General features: G+C 31.4%; 2 protein-coding genes across 5 annotated transcripts; both read left to right on the forward strand.

Moving 5' to 3' along the window:
• The first annotated feature begins 1,943 nt into the window (after window positions 1–1,943).
• LOC103491050 (zinc finger CCCH domain-containing protein 18-like) lies at window positions 1,944–5,003 on the forward strand. 2 transcript variants are annotated; one of them, XM_051086220.1, is made up of 7 exons: window positions 1,944–2,060; window positions 2,777–3,630; window positions 3,704–3,871; window positions 3,959–4,141; window positions 4,222–4,301; window positions 4,371–4,550; window positions 4,722–5,003. In XM_051086220.1, the coding sequence occupies exons 2-7, from the start codon at window positions 2,783–2,785 to the stop codon at window positions 4,868–4,870; spliced, it is 1,608 nt and encodes a 535-aa protein (XP_050942177.1). In that variant the 5' UTR covers window positions 1,944–2,060; window positions 2,777–2,782; the 3' UTR covers window positions 4,871–5,003. The 2 variants fall into 2 exon arrangements, with proteins under 2 accessions (XP_050942177.1, XP_008449070.1); XM_008450848.3 differs by lacking the exon at window positions 1,944–2,060 and adding an exon at window positions 2,117–2,240.
• A 1,394-nt stretch (window positions 5,004–6,397) lies between these two features.
• LOC103491051 (uncharacterized) lies at window positions 6,398–8,960 on the forward strand. 3 transcript variants are annotated; one of them, XM_051086226.1, is made up of 6 exons: window positions 6,398–6,414; window positions 6,970–7,427; window positions 7,541–7,590; window positions 7,689–7,770; window positions 8,000–8,058; window positions 8,353–8,960. In XM_051086226.1, exons 2-6 carry the CDS (start codon window positions 7,244–7,246, stop codon window positions 8,410–8,412), a joined length of 435 nt encoding a protein of 144 aa, XP_050942183.1. In that variant the 5' UTR covers window positions 6,398–6,414; window positions 6,970–7,243; the 3' UTR covers window positions 8,413–8,960. The 3 variants fall into 3 exon arrangements, with proteins under 3 accessions (XP_050942183.1, XP_008449071.1, XP_050942182.1); XM_051086225.1 differs by lacking the exon at window positions 6,398–6,414 and having other exon boundaries at window positions 6,876–7,427; XM_008450849.3 differs by lacking the exons at window positions 6,398–6,414; window positions 8,000–8,058 and having other exon boundaries at window positions 6,819–7,427.
• Window positions 8,961–16,094: the final 7,134 nt, after the last annotated feature.

Below are 16,094 nucleotides of genomic sequence, written 5' to 3' on the forward strand. Positions count from 1 at the left end.
AAAAAAAAAAAAAAGGAAAATAATAAACCAAAGAAGAAAGAAGAAAACCAGCAAAAAAAAAAAAAAAAGAAGAAGAAAGAATAATGATAAAGAAAAAAGATTAAAAATGTAATTTCATGTGATGATAATATCATTGAAAACTTTTTAACCTAAGACTATATTTTATTTAGGTCATTATCTCTATATTTCATAGCGAATCCATCCTTCAAAGTTAGAAACCCAAACATCTCAACTCGTGCTAAGTTGTTTTAAATGTAATTGGATTAATATAATGTGTATATACTAAACAATAGTTATAGAAATTTAGTTAAATGGTTAAAGAATAATGTGAAATATAAATTAAATGTGAAAAGTCAATGGAAATTATTGCAAACGATAAAGTTAAAAAAAATATATTTATAAGGGCATAATAAAATTTCATATTCTATTAGACACTGATATCTAGACATTCATTGATAAAATTTGAAACTTTACTATATTTTGTAAATATTTTGGTTCATTATCCTATATTTGAAAATGCCCCAAAAGCCAAATTGAAATAAGAACATTAATAATGATGAGTGAGGCTAAAAGTGTAATCCCCTACCAAACTCCCTCCTCTAAGTCCAAGAAAAGATGTAAAGCCAGCAAGTCCTACATTACTCATACGACGCTTAGTGACAACTTACTAAGCTGCTAACTCACAAGTATAATAAAATTGAGAAAAACGTATAGAATATAACAAACGCTCATAACCAAAGTTTAGCACAACAAAAGACATAGACATAACCATCCTCTCCAAACCTTTAAATGCTCAATATAACTCTAGTTGGATGTTTAAGACACATGAAAACAAAAGAAACACAGAACTAACAATAGCAATAGTAGGTCAAACTCAAGAATTACCGATCCCTATTTGAAAAGTGGAAAAGATTTTGAAAAAGTGAACTAAAAGCCTAGCAAGTCACTATTTAATTAACACATGCAGTAAATCTCATGCTCGAAAAAATACATACTTATTTTAAAATCTTTACCTAAGTGATGCTTGAACGGTTCAACTTTTTTTTTTCTTCGTAAAGACTAATTATAATATCAAATTCCATTCTCTTTTTTAATTGAAAAAAAAAAAAACAGATTTGTACTAAAAAAAAAAGAGATTCAAAACAGAATTCCTAACTTGACTCTCTTTTATGTTGAATCAATGCATTGGATATTAAAAAAGCAAACATCAAATCTAAAAAAATAAAAATAAAAATAAAAATAAAAATCATAGAGGTCTCTATTTAAGATATTTTTCTTACTAAAAAATACTTCAAAATTCCCTCCCATCAAGCCTTTTGAATAGGCCACTATCTGACTAAACCCTCCCTCTCTCTCTCTCTCTCTAACTCTCACTCTCCCCATTTTACCCCTCACTAATATTATCACTAACCATAAAAAAAAAAAAAAAAAAGAGTTAAAAATAATTAACCAAATTGAACCAATTAAAATTGTTAATTAATTATTATACAAAATCCAAAAATAAAAATTAATACAACATGGGACCTCATAGGAACAAGTGGATTTTTGTCGCATAACATTGGTCAAATGGATAAAATGTTTATAAAGTATGTTCTCTCTTAATTTGTGAATCACAACAAATAATCCGACGGCTAACATTTCATCATCATCATAATAATAATGAAGATAATTAATATTAAAAAGACAAAAAACAAATAAGTTTGTTCTGTCACTTGGGAACATTTGCAAGTTGCCGACATGAATGATTTTGTTATGAATTTCCTCTTTTTTCTTTTTTTTTTTACAACATTGGTTTTTCCGAATTTTGTTTTTTTTTTTAAAAAACAATTTTTGGCTACAAGGGTCTATTTGTAAATTCTATTTGTTTTTATGAAAAAAAATCTAAATTCAGTTAAGTGTAGTTCGATATTCAAGCAAAAATTAATGCCTCAATTCACTGAATTTGGGAAAAAATGAGTGTAGATTTTAGGTATAAAAGGAAATGAAAGCACCATAAAGTTTTCAAATTCAAATTAGTCAATTCCAAAGCAAAAAAGAAACATAAAAGAAAAAAAGAAAAGGTGTAAGTTGATTCTTTATTTTCATCTTATTGTTTTTTTTTTTAAAAAACTTTGTAGTTTGTTTAAATTTTCCATTTAATTAATTAAATTATAAATTATAAATTATTAGTTTGGCTTTCTCTGCATTTCTTCCTCTCAAGAACAACAGAGAAAAATGGTTCCTTTTGCCCATAATGCCTGGTTTGAAGCTTTCTTTCTCTACTCTTAATTTCTTTTTTCTTTTCTTTTGTGTTCATATGAATTTCCCAGATTTAGTACTTCCTTGTTTCAACATTCTTTTGGGGTTTAATTCAATTATTATGAAGTTTTTTCAAATGGGGTTTTTAAAAGTTTGTTTCTTTGTTTGAATTCAAAGTTCACTTTTTGAAGTTTTTGTTTGGTTTAGTTCAATTATCATAATGTTTTTCGAGATGGGGTTTTCAAAAGTTTGCTCTTTTTTGGTTTTTAGTTGAAAATTTCTTAGAAAAATTTATAGGGAAACCATCGAAGAACATTGGTTTTATCTCTTTTTTTCCAAATGGTTTTTTTTTTCTCTTCCGGATGGAAAGAACATAAATTCCTTAAGGAAAGTATCATGGAATATGAGAATGAATGTTTCCCATTTTTTCTCAATTTCTATATATGTTTTTATGTGCATATTTCATTTTTATTAAGATTCTCTTAATTTGTATACGTATTGAAAATTGATTACATTTCATTAATATGCTTGAATGTAGTGTTGAATGGAGTTTTCTGGTCACACCAAAACTGTATTCCATCGAATCCGTCAAATCGATCCCGACAACGTCATGAAGATCATTGGTTTTTTACTTCTCCATGACGATGGAGATCAAGAAATGGCTAGATTAGCACTAGCACATGAAAGCCATATAGAAAAAGTTGTTATGCTAGCCAAGACTGAGCTGCATCAACGACGATCGATGCCAGTCCCGGTATCACCATTAGCCATTAGAAACAGGCAGTCTTCAACTTCCCCTCCAGGTTGGGAGCAACAACAGCTTACTAACAAGCATACTCCTGATTACATACCATTAGGCTACCATGATTCTATGTATGACATACAAAATTCAGTTAACTTATTTTGTTTAGAGGACCATTTGGAACAGTCTCTCTCTAGCTTTGATTGTAGCTATGCTGAAAATGTGATCAATAGCTTTAGTACTAGGAACACCCGCCATTACTCGAATGTGCCTGATTTTCAGCCTAGGACATGTCACTACTACAACAAAGGATTTTGCAAGCATGGAAATAGCTGTAGGTATCTCCATAGCAATAACCTCCTGCCTGGGAGCCTTTCTCATCTGTATAATAGCAATTCTAATGTCAATGATGATCATGTTTTCCGACCTGGTTCGCTGGAGAGGTTGGAGTTTGAAATTGTCGAGCTTCTTAAATCAAGAAGAGGCAGTCCTATTTCAATTGCTTCACTGCCAATGATTTACTATGAGAAGTATGGAAAAGTTCTCCAAGCTGAAGGTTACTTAACTGAGAGCCAAAGGCATGGTAAATCAGGTTTTAGCTTGACAAAGCTCCTCACTCGATTGAAAAGCAGCATCCAAGTGATCGACAGGTTGGTTATTTCGCAGTTTCGGTTTCGACTTTAAGCTGTCTGTCAATACTTATTTTTGGTTTGTATGTGTCAGGCCTCATGGACAGCATGCAGTCATTTTGGCAGAAGATGCTCCGAAATTCATGGACCATAGGAAGGATAGGAATGATCCCGGTTCGATTGTTAGCAGCGCCCGACAGATATATATGACATTTCCAGCTGACAGTACCTTCACAGAAGATGATGTTTCTGATTACTTCAGGCAAATGCTAAATGCTTGTATTTGTCTTGGCTTGTTAATGTTTCAATTTGCACATATCGATCTTATTTTGATTATGTGTGATTGTAGTGTCCACTATGGAATGGTTGAAGATGTAAGGATACCCTGCCAACAAAGAAGGATGTTCGGGTTTGTTACATTTCACAGTATCGAGACTGTGAAACTAATCTTGTCTGATGATAGTGAGCATTTAATTTGCGGGGCTCGGGTTCTCGTGAAGCCTTATAGAGAAAAGTCTAAGCTATTGGAAAGGTTTTACTTTTCACCTAAATTCCATTCCTCTGCCTATTCCTTCTCCCCTATTCCTTCAACTTCTTAAAATTTGTATTTAGGAAATACCAAGAAAGAATTGAACAACAGCAAGATTACTTTTCACACTACAACAACCTTGAATCCGAGCAGCTTCACTCGAGTAAGGATTTACTTGTTTATTGTCTAAGTTTATTTCATCACATCCATTTATAACTCACAAATCATTTAGTTGCTAGAGGCTATGATTTTCCCCCCACAATGCTGAGACTAAGGATGGAAGAGCAGCAACAACAACAACAACGTGCACTCGAGAGGAGCCTTTCTGAGATGACCTTAGTTCAGAAATCGGTCGTGAATCAGCCCTACTTTAGCTATCAGATGAACGAACTGAAACTTCCTGTCCCTGAAGGTTGATGATGATGATAGCCTTTTTCTTATAAAAAGATCATAAAGACTTCTAATTCTGTTTCTATTTAAAAAAAAAAAAACCGTTTTCAAATTAAATTAATAATTTCATCGCTATCTATTTGAACAAAAGAAAGGCCCTTTCATAAGTTTTTCAATTTTGACTTTATTACAGATACAGAAAGTTTTGACCATTTGATGGATATTCTCAACGTTCTGAATAGTGGCACTAACTCTAGCTCGAGCTCCACTGATGATAATAAGCAACCCCAACCCCAAAACATGACAGATTGGAATCACATCGAACTCAACCTCCAGGGGTGAAAACAAAGACATATATATATATATATATTTTTTTTTTATGTGTTTTGATGGTGAAAGAGTTAAGAATTTTGTTTTGTTTTGTAAATAATATGTTTTAGAATTAATAAAAGAAATTTAATTTACAGTGTTTAAATATTTTTCAATTATAAATAATTACTGAAAATATAATTATAGAATTTTATAAGAAATGATATTAATGTCTGCACTCCACCAAAGAGAGATAAATGACAATTACTTAACTAAATAAAAAGTATTATTTAATATATATTATAATTTGTTATGTGATTTTACTTTCTCTTACTTTCTCATTTTAGCTGAAAAAATAAAAGAAAAAATAAAATAGAAAATAATATAAAATAAAAATTCTCATTTACTCATCTATATAACTAAAAGATAAAAAAAAAAAAAAGAAAAAAAATATTTATATAGATCTCCAATCTCAACAAATAAAAATTGTCGATTTTCTAGATTCAATCTTTTTATCAGTATTTTTTGTCTTATTGCACTTCTCTCCCCATTTTCAACTGGGATACCATATATTTATATTGAATAAATTGGTGAAAATGTGAGTTAGAGAATTCTAAAACACTTATTTGAATTTAGTATCATGCCTATACAAATTCTTCCACCGGCAAAATTGTCATCAAATGAACAAATATTTATAATCAAAAGGGTAAAATGGACTAAAAAAATTTCTCAACTTTTATATATACTATAGATTAAAACTAATAAAAACACTGCCACATAGTTTTAGGGTTTTTTTATGTAATTTTTTTTATATTTGATTCGATAAGTATTAGTTTTTTAAGTTAAAAATCAAAATTTCAATATCTATACCAATTAAGAGAATCTTACCAGATAAAAATGAAGATGATGCACATAAAATTTTACATTTATATATAAATTGAAATGGAAGTCACAGAATAACAAATTGAATAAAAAATGGGAAATTTTATTCTCACATTCCATAATTTTTTCCTTAAAAAACTATTGATTTTTCAGTGTGAAAAAAAAAACAATTTGAAAAATCTTTTCTTTCTTTTTGTCCTTCTATAAATAAGAGCGGGTGCTGATTTATTAGAGTAAATATACCCTCGTATTATTACTAGTTTTTGTATTTTAATATTAATTTTGGAATATAAATTATAATATACATGTTATTTAGTTAAGTAGGATTGTCATTTACTTTATAACTATTTAAATATATTTAGGTATAATTGAATTTGATTTGGTTCTTCTTCTGCATTGTTTTTATCTCTCTTTGGTGGAGTGCAGACATTAATATCATTTCTTATAAAATTATATAATTATATTTTTAGTAATTGTTTATAATTGAAAAATCTTTGTTAATATATGAGAAGACTTCCTATGTCATATGTTTGGTCGCATTAGAAAATATCAAATAGCATAGAGTTTTCTGCTCACACATTCCTTCAAATCGAATCTATCAAATTGCTGCTGAAAATCTTTATTGGACTTTTACTTCTCATGAAAATCATTGGTTTTTTACTTCTCCATAACAGTGGTGATCAAGGAAGGGCCAGGTTAGCACTACATCAAAATGAATGTCATATCTTAATTTTTTTTCCTTTACCAATAATTCTATAACCATATCTTTTCATTTTTCATCAATAAATTTTAATTATGAAATTTTTTGACTTCATAAACCGACTAATTATACACATACCCGAACTTTAAAAAGATATGAATGATGTGTACAACAAATCAAAGAAAAAATTGTTGAGATTTTAAATTATTAATAAAAAGGATTTTAAAAAAATAAATTTAAAATATTTAAATGTGCCGTTTAACCAAATAAAAAAAAAAAACTAAATTTAAACGGATATATAATTTAATATCAATTAACGACAGAGGCATTTTTTTTTATGAATTTTTCTATTTTCAAAATTCTTCTAATAAAAGTATTTTGCAAATGATATTTTAATTCAATTTAAGAGTGAATATTCACATACAATTTAAAAGACGAAGAGATAATGATATTATGGAGTATTGCAAATTATAGAAGTTCAATTTTCAATTTTGATAATCTACAAAAATGTATTTTTTTTTTTAACTTCTTCTATTTCCAAGTTCTTCAGCTTCGGTACTAAGGCTATGGATTCTCCATTCAACTGTTTCCAGACATGAATTCATTCTCTGGCCAGATTTAACCAAATCCTCCATTCAAATATTTCATAAATACATCTTTACAACAACATCCTAATCTTTGGGATATTTACATTTCAATAAACTAATCAATACCCACAAGTAAGTTTGTGGTTGTCGCGAACTGGATTGAAAACCCATCCACTCGAATCACTACCTTCTCTATTTCCCTCATTCTCTCTTCCTTCATCCTTCTCCAATCCAATCATGGAAGCATTAATTTCCAACCCTCTTATTACCCATCCCACTCTTCGTCGTTCCAAACCGCGCTCGAATTCGATGCATAATCGAAGACGAACACCCGCGTTTGCCGCCATTGACGGTGCTTCTTCGCTTGCAGCTGACTCCACTCAGGTTGAAATCACATGGCAAATTTTCGTTGGAGCGATTGGTAACGGGAATGATATATATATATATATATATATTTTTTTTTTATTATTTCTGTAGTTTCTTTTGATATGTTTTGTATCATCTATATCTGATCGGTTTTGATGTTGGTTGTAGCTGGAGTGACGCCATTTGTGGTGGCCGGAATCGAATTCAGCAAGAGAATTGTGAGTTTTTTTTTTTTTTTTTTTTTTGGACTTTTTCAAGTGATTTGTTGTTTGTTCTGTTTGTGTTTTCTTATCATTATTGGAATGTAAAATCGTAGATGGCGCAAAAGAGATGTAAAGAATGCGGTGGTTCTGGGCTTGTTCTTAGAGATGATGACTACTTTCGTTGCCCGGACTGTGGTAATTATAGTTCTTTTTTATTGTTCTTCTTCTTGTGGTTGTTGAGCATCTAAACTGAATCATTATGTTTGAACTGAAAAAGGTCAATGAATATTTGTGGAACAAAATCATAACAATTATGAAATTCATAGACAATATTCAAATGAACAAATAAGTTATTTGTTTTTCTTTCCCTTTTAAATAAGTTTTGTTACTAATAGTATGTCATATTTTCTATATTATGTAATAGTATGTTCATACAGAAATTTCAGCATGACGGTGGAAACTATACCTTGCTTTTATATTGAGGCAAGATGCTGATTCCTTCCCAAAAATTTTAAAATATTTGTAAAAACTTGACTTTTTAATTTTAAGCAATAGTTTCATGGCTTGTAAGCTTGTTATTAATCAATCATTTTGGTAAAGCATTAAACTGAGAATTCTTAACCAATAATTATAAAATTAGAAACAAGCTCTAATAAAAAGCATATAAATATTTAGCCGTAATGTTCCAACGGTATAGTTCAAAAAGGAAAAAGAAAAATTATTCCAGGTAGAATATGACTGTGAGCTCCTTGTTCTTGACATTTATCGGTTGGACAGGTGGTTTTTTGCCATGGCAGTCATGGAGGCGATTCTTTTGGGGATAAAGAAGACACTTAACAAGATATGTCTCTTTTGAAGCTGTATTAATTACACTCATATTTCAAAGAAAGTGGTTCAGGATTTTCTTCGTTGATTTCCAAGCAAGACGAGGAACAAAGGATCTGATCTTATCCGTTCATTAAGTGTATGCATTTGAGGTTAGAGCTAATTACAAGTTCACCACGTTTCTCATCAAATTACAAGCTCAATCAAGTATTCAAATGTTGCTAAATGATTGTTTACGAGGTTACATTTCTAGCATGTCGTTCTTGAAATGTCATTTTCTCTCACATAGTTAATAACATGTATAAAAGATTTAATATTTTTTAACCTATCAACTTTAGTTTTTAAGTCTGGTACTGGTTTATTTATACAATAAAGCTAGGCATTTCTTCCCCAGTGCTTGAGATGTGCAGAGCCAAGCATGTTGAATTAGAAACTCCATTAATTTGTATTAAGTGGGATATTGCGAAACAAATTACGCACGTCCATTTTGGTGTTTATGCATTTGTATATAACTCACGGAGTCTGTAAGCAACTATATGCGATTCTTTGTTTTTGTGTTATTTTTTAAATCCTTTTCTTTTTATTGGATTTTGACCCAGCAATTAGCTGGATACTTGTATACATATTAGCTCCAGGTTCTGCCTTAAACTGAATTTATGTCTTGGTATAGATGGAATTTTTCATGAATTATGATTCGGTATTCTAGAAGCACCTAATTCAAACCTAACCTCACAATTGGAATCAAATGGGCGTTAACTTAGCCATTAGATAATCCCAACTTAGGCTTGATGAAGGCCTGACCTGGAGAGAAAAATCTGCAGAAAGAGTGTTGATACTATCTCGTCCCTCTCAAAGACATTGATTAAAATCGAATCAAATCTCTTTTAGTTTAAACTTCAGTTTTCTCGGTTTAAAGGGGCTAAGGACCAAGTAGTTCAGTTCAGTCATTGGTTTACATCCCTAGTCTAACTCTCCTGTGAAACCATTGGCTTTGTCACCAACCTTTAGCATTGTTATTTTGCCTCTGACTAGGTTGATGTGTATGCAACCAAACAAGTCGCTACTTTGCTGGGGACTTAAGTGACACACAACCCAATATGTGAGGGTAGTGATATTATTTTAAACTTTACCTTCACTTGTGTTAACCGATGGTTTAACGTGGTATTAGAGTAGGAGGACTTGTGTTTGTACCCCTACAATGTCATTTCCTCCCCAATTAATATTGATTTCCATTTGTTAGGTCTTCTAGATATTTAAAGCCCTCAAATGAGGTGAAATGTCGATATTTTCCTTCACCCATCTACTTATTATTTTTCATCAATCGGTGTTTTAACACAGTAATAAAACTATCTTACACAAACAGGCATGAATATCCTAATGCTTAAGCTCACTATCAGGCTAAAACTATTGAATGCAATTGGTACAAATGAAGTAGCACCCTTTGTCCTGCGTATGTTAGTGCAAGCTGGAGCTAGGGTTCTCAATTTTAGTTGGGATCACTCATCAATCAGCCTGATGCCTTTGATCTGGAGAACTTAGGTCGAGTGAGCAATTTTTTAGAGCTAAACTCATGTTTGTTTGTTACGTAGTTTGCAATACTTTGTCTGGGAACAAGTTGACATCATCTTCTTCCTAACAAGGTTTTCTTTACCTGCCCAAAACTATGGATTTTCTATATTCCCTTTCTTCTTTAGCTTGAGTGAGCTTATCGGTTGAGATGATTTTCTTCCCTTACAATGAAAGAAAAGGCATTAACTTGAGGATTTTTTTTAAACTCCATTTTCTACTAAAACTTCTTGCACTTACTCTAGAGAATGAAAGATACTTAATTGTGTCTTTTTTTTAGAAGGCAAACACATTCAATAGTATAACTTGTTGCTTCAAACAAGCCCTAACATGTATGCTCATAAATTTTTCTGTCGTAACAATTAAAACTCCATACTAACCAGTAATGGTATCAATTTAAATTATAAATTTTTACAAATGATTTATAGTTCTCTTTGCTTTATTTCATCCCAACGTAAGCCAAGACAAAATTATTATTCTTACCAAAGAAGGAAAAGAATTACTGCAATTTCTTTTCGTCGGTAACAAGTACCAATTGATGTAATAGGTTAATAATGATTGTAAAACAAAATTCAAATCAAACCTCTTAATTCATTTATTGATAAAAATTTAGAGTTTAAATCAATATGAAACTATTGATATGAGATTTTAATTATCTTTATACTATAATTGATCTCCCCCAATTTGAAGGAAGGTTCACATTTCCACATCTAACAAGATTTAATTAATTTAAAATAAAAACATCCTAAACTCTTTTAATGTTCACGTACTTGTTAAGAAAAATTATTTTAAATGATAAAATTGTTGAACATATTTACAAATATAACAAAATTTTAAATTCTATCATTGATAAATATTAATAAACATAAGACATCAATAGATGATGTTAAACTTCTATTGATCATCAATGTTACGTCTATCAATGTTTATGAAAATTAAGTTAATTAACTAATATATTTTCAACATCTATCTAATTCATACGAACTATCGAGAACCAAAACTAGGAAATTACTAAATTAGTCACTCTCTACCTGCTTTTGTTCTTGCTGCCTCTCCCGCGTAGTCAAAACTCCCATCAAGCATCAAAAAAGATGAAATTCTACCATTGACTTAACTTTTAATAATTTAATTTACCCAAAAAATGGAAAAAAAAAAAAAAAAGGAATGATGTATTCTCTACCAAATGAATAATTTTCCTCTGAATTATTTGTTCATCTCATCACTCAAAGTGTCTTATTCAGTATCACAAAAGCTTGTAATTTACATTTGGCTTGACTAATGGCTTTATTGTTTGATTAAAAGTCTCTGGACAGTCTCATTCAAATTCCCCTTTTGTTCTTTTATGCTACGAGTTTTTCTTTAATTGACAATGACAAGATGTGAATGATTATTCATTGTCTAAACTAAATTATGCAGAATTTCTTGACCTTTGAGAGAAATACCAAAATTCACTTTCTTCCTCTTAATTAGATTCCCAATTTATATTTGAAGTCAATGGTGATTAAATATATGATTGATTATGTTATAGAACTAAAATTGGAATGCAAGCTTATAAGAGCATTCCGCTCCTAACAAGTCGTCATCCGACATTTTCAAGACGAAGAATGTGATTAAGGGTGTGTTGGATCTCGTAAGTTGTGCGGGTGTTATTCAATTTTGTTAACTGTAATCACTCTTGTAAATTTGTTGCTCACTTTTGTGTGCAAGTTGTTCTTATCCAACCTTTTTCTAATTTAGATACTCATGAGATTTGTTGGAACTCTAATTTCTCAAGTTGGATGTCCTCTATCCTTAACGAAGATTTAGGTTTATTAATTATATGGTGTTTTTAAAAAAAAAAAACTTAATATTGAGAGCGAAAGAAAACTTACCATTGAGCTAAATGTTAATTATCTTTTTGTTGGTTTATGATTGGGTCAATAAGTTCAAAATTTTAAAATATTTAGTTAATGGGTCTTTTAAATTTTAATGGAATAGCAAAAAAAAAAAAAAAAAAAAAAAAAAAAGAAAAAAGAAAAAAAAGCTTACACACATAATTACTACTTATATTCTTGAAATTCGTATATACTTTTCCATTTTAATTTGAGTATTATGCTATTAGAACAAAAACTTTTTAGTAAATATCATACTCTCTATATTCACACTATAAATTTGATATTCTAAATGCTAATGAATTTCAAATGAATGCTAATAGGTGGTACCTCATTCTTAAAAGCATGAGAACATGACATACATTAAATGAAGGAGTATGAAAACCGCTCGTACTACCCAAAATTTTGCCTACTTTTCTTTCAAAATTCACACTGGAATTTTTCTACAAAGTTTTATTTTCTTGGTTTTTGTTGTTAAAATTTAAATTTCATTTAACAAAAAAAAAAAAAAAAGTCCTCCACCTATATATCTCATAATTTCACAAAATATGAAAATTTTAGTCCACAAATAGATCCATGAAAATCAACGAGTTGCCATGATCCTATTTGTAAAAATTTTCAAAGAAACTTAATTCGTTGAATGAACCGATGTTTGTGTTGATTTAAGTATAATGGGTACAATGTTTAGTATATATGCATTTGATGCTTTCTCTCAAAACATTGAATGAAATCTAAATTTTTGGGTCTTCAATAATCTTCAAGAAGTTATAAACTTGATATAGATCAAAGGTTTTATATTCTAAAACTCAACGTAGTTTCGATCTTCCAAGTCTTCAATCTTCAAAAGGTTGTAATTTCGAGATCGAACTTCCGAAGTTTTTGGGAGGCTTTAGAACTTTAATTCTTAGGTCTCCAAAACTTCAATACTTTATTGTTAATTATTCCAACGTTTACGATACAAATAAAAGTTTTGCATCCACATTTTTATAATATCTATAAAGAACTTGAGCTTTGTTTACAATAACGTGACGACTTGTGATTAGTTAAATTTTTCGTTCGACCGAACATAAACTAACCACGATATAATTGAAACATAGGGAATTATTTATACTTAAATTTCATCAACATTTTTATATAATTAATACAATTGACATTTATATAAAGGTTGATATTTAAATGCTTGAATTGAAAGAAAAAAGAAAAAAAGAAACAAAAAAATATTAATTACAAGAGAATGACATAAATGCTTACGACAATAATGAACCGACCATAGTCCTAAAAAACGAAATAATAATAATGTTGGTGTGAATTTACAACACAGCAAACCATAATTTTGTGGACTAACAAATGCAAAACACTTTTGACTTTGACCAAATAACAGAACTTCATGCCACGTGGGGACATACTAGTGGCTCCAGGTGCACAGTCAGATTCTGTCAAACATTATTTTTTAATATACAAATTTTTAAACTCTTTCTTACTAACCATCAAATTAATTTTCCATTGAAGTTATTTTTTCTTTTTTGTACTATGGAAACTGAAATTACTTTAAATACAAAATTTTTACATTTTAACTTTTCGATTAAATTTTCATTACCAAATTTATTTTTGTGCAAAATTTTTATTTAGAAAACTTAGTTTGTTTATAATTTTTTTTTAGATTATTAAAAATAGTAAAATTGACAAAAATATTTAAGCTTACAAAACTATGTCAAAATTGAATTTTTGTTTTTTAATAGATTTTTGTCATACAGTGTAAATATTTTTATTATTATTATTATACCTACGAAACTTTGTTCAAATTAGTAGATGACCTACGTGTTTTCGTTGAGATATAAAATTTATATAACAAAATAAGTGTATGGAACTTTATTGTATTTGATAAATATGTTTTTTTGTAGGTTTGTTATTTATGGTAATTATCGATATATAAATTAAAAATACACAGGTGTATGGTCAAAATAATGCAATATAAATTCTCATTTGTGAACCAAAATGTTTGTCATAAAGTGCTTTCTTTTCATTCTCATAATGATAATAATAATAACAAAAGTGCTTTGTTTATTTTCCTTTCTGATTTTTAGAGTCATATAATGTCTCCTTTTTTTTTTTTTTATTTTGTTCTAGTTGTTTGTTTTATTGCTACAAATTATAATTTTTTATACTTACTAAAGAATAACGTTATACAAATAATTAAATGAGTTAAAATCAATTTCACTAATCAATTCAGATGTTCATATTTCACTTATTGTATTTTTAAAAATAATTAACGAAAATTTTATATATACTTGTCCTTTAGTACTTTTGATGCAAAGAATTTGTGTTTTTCTAATCCAGTACATTTTTCAATTTCTACGAGGTCGACAAATGAGTTTTTTCTTTCGAATCATTTGATGTATCTTCGTAATATTATACATTTCTTGTGTTTAAGGTGAAATATTAAACATAAAACTTCTTGAGTAGTTACTTCAGTTAAAAAACTGAAGATACAACCAAAAGAATAGTAATTAAAAGTAGTAGCAGTGATAATAATTCGATGACGCATCATCTACATCTAGAGGATCCTTGACCCAAGATCAGAGATTTTGTGTAACGCCCAACAAATTCGATATTTCTTTTTGTTTTGGCCATTGTCATCACTATTAAGTGTGGTTATGGGAATTTTTAAATTTATTGGAAGAACCTTACCATTTTGATTTTCTCGAGTAATTAAGGTTGGGAATCCTTATTTGTTCAGGATAATAAGTATTACTTTTATTTTATTATTTTATTTTTATTGGAAATAATTAGGGAAGCCTTATTAAACTAAAGTTGGTTATTTTTGGTGAGATTTGGGGAGAGAGAGGAGGGGTTGTTTTGGGCTTTTAAAAGGAAAAGAAAAGAGTCATTTCTCTTATAAAAAAGGCCTTGGGACTCGTGCGTAAAGAGGAAGAGAAAAAAAAAATCAATCAAAGAAAGAAAGAGGGGAAAAGAAAAAAAAAAAAGAAAAAAGGAAAATTTTTTATTTGAAACCCTAGCCGCCGCACGCCGCCGCCGCCGCCGCCGCCGCGAACCCGAGCCGCCAAGCATCTCCCCTCTCTGTTCAGCAGCGCAGCCGAGCCTACAGTCGAAACCGAGCCGTCGCCGAGCTTCCAGCCGCGTCGGAAGAATCGTCCAAGCCGATCCAGCAGCCGAGCGTCCGTCGGAGCAGCCGTCTCTCGCACGCCCGAAGCCGAGTCGAAGCCACCTTCGCGCGTCCGCAGCCAACCCGACAGCCAGCCGAGTCGCGCCGCTTCGATTCGACGCAGCGCAGCCGAAACGCTCGTCTGCAGCCGTCGCCGAGCGAAGCCGCGGTAGCCGGACCACCAGCAGCCGCCGCGCCACCCGAAATCCGGAAGCCGACGCCCCGCGCGCAAAGATCCGTCCGAAAACCCGCTCCACGACCCGAACCGGCGCTCGCCATCTTCCGGAACCCGACCCGCGCCCGCGTGCATCCGCGTGTGAAGCCGCGCCGCGCGCTTCTGCGAAGCCGAGCCGCACGCGTAAATTCCTGTTGCAAGCCGAGCCGCACGCGTAAATTCCTGTACCGAGCCGAGTCGCGCCTGCGCCAAGCCGAGCCGGTCCCTGTCCTCTTCCAGCCGAGCCGCCAAGACTAATTTGGCTCCATCCACCTAAATTTTGGTAATTTAATTAATTATTGTGGCATTTTCCAGTAAGACTCCATGCTTCGGACGTTAATTAAATTAATTTGGGACTAAATTAAGTTATTTTCCTTAAGGGACGTCTTGGACCAAGTAATTGCGGCAGCGCGGGATTTCTTCAGTAGGGGCTCGAGCACTGCAACCTCCTTCTAGGGTAAGTTATTTCAAATGAGTCTTGAACCGTTAGTCGTTGGCGACCTAATTACGAATTTTGGCATATTAAACAGTTAGGACCTCGTCGCTTGGAAAGCGTACTGCCTCGCGGTTAGGACTCGACAAGTAAATCTCCAGGTAAGAGATTCTACTACTAGCTCCATGCTTAGAATTATGAGACTATGTATGCTCCAATTTTGCATGTTGAGGATTAGACGGTACGATGCCTGAAATCAATGTTAGTATGATGTAAATGACGATATGGTTATGCTATAGCCTGTTATGTGTGGCGAGAGCTGTTATGGCTATACGACGAATGTCGAGACGGAGAGTGTAGAGACGATTTATGTGATATGTTATATGCTGATGCCATGTGTATGTATACTGCAATTAGGGTACCTGTTAGCTTAATCTGTTAGAGTCG

The sequence above is a fragment of the Cucumis melo genome, chromosome 6, assembly GCF_025177605.1.
Source record: "Cucumis melo cultivar AY chromosome 6, USDA_Cmelo_AY_1.0, whole genome shotgun sequence".
NCBI classification, from domain to species: domain Eukaryota; kingdom Viridiplantae; phylum Streptophyta; class Magnoliopsida; order Cucurbitales; family Cucurbitaceae; genus Cucumis; species Cucumis melo.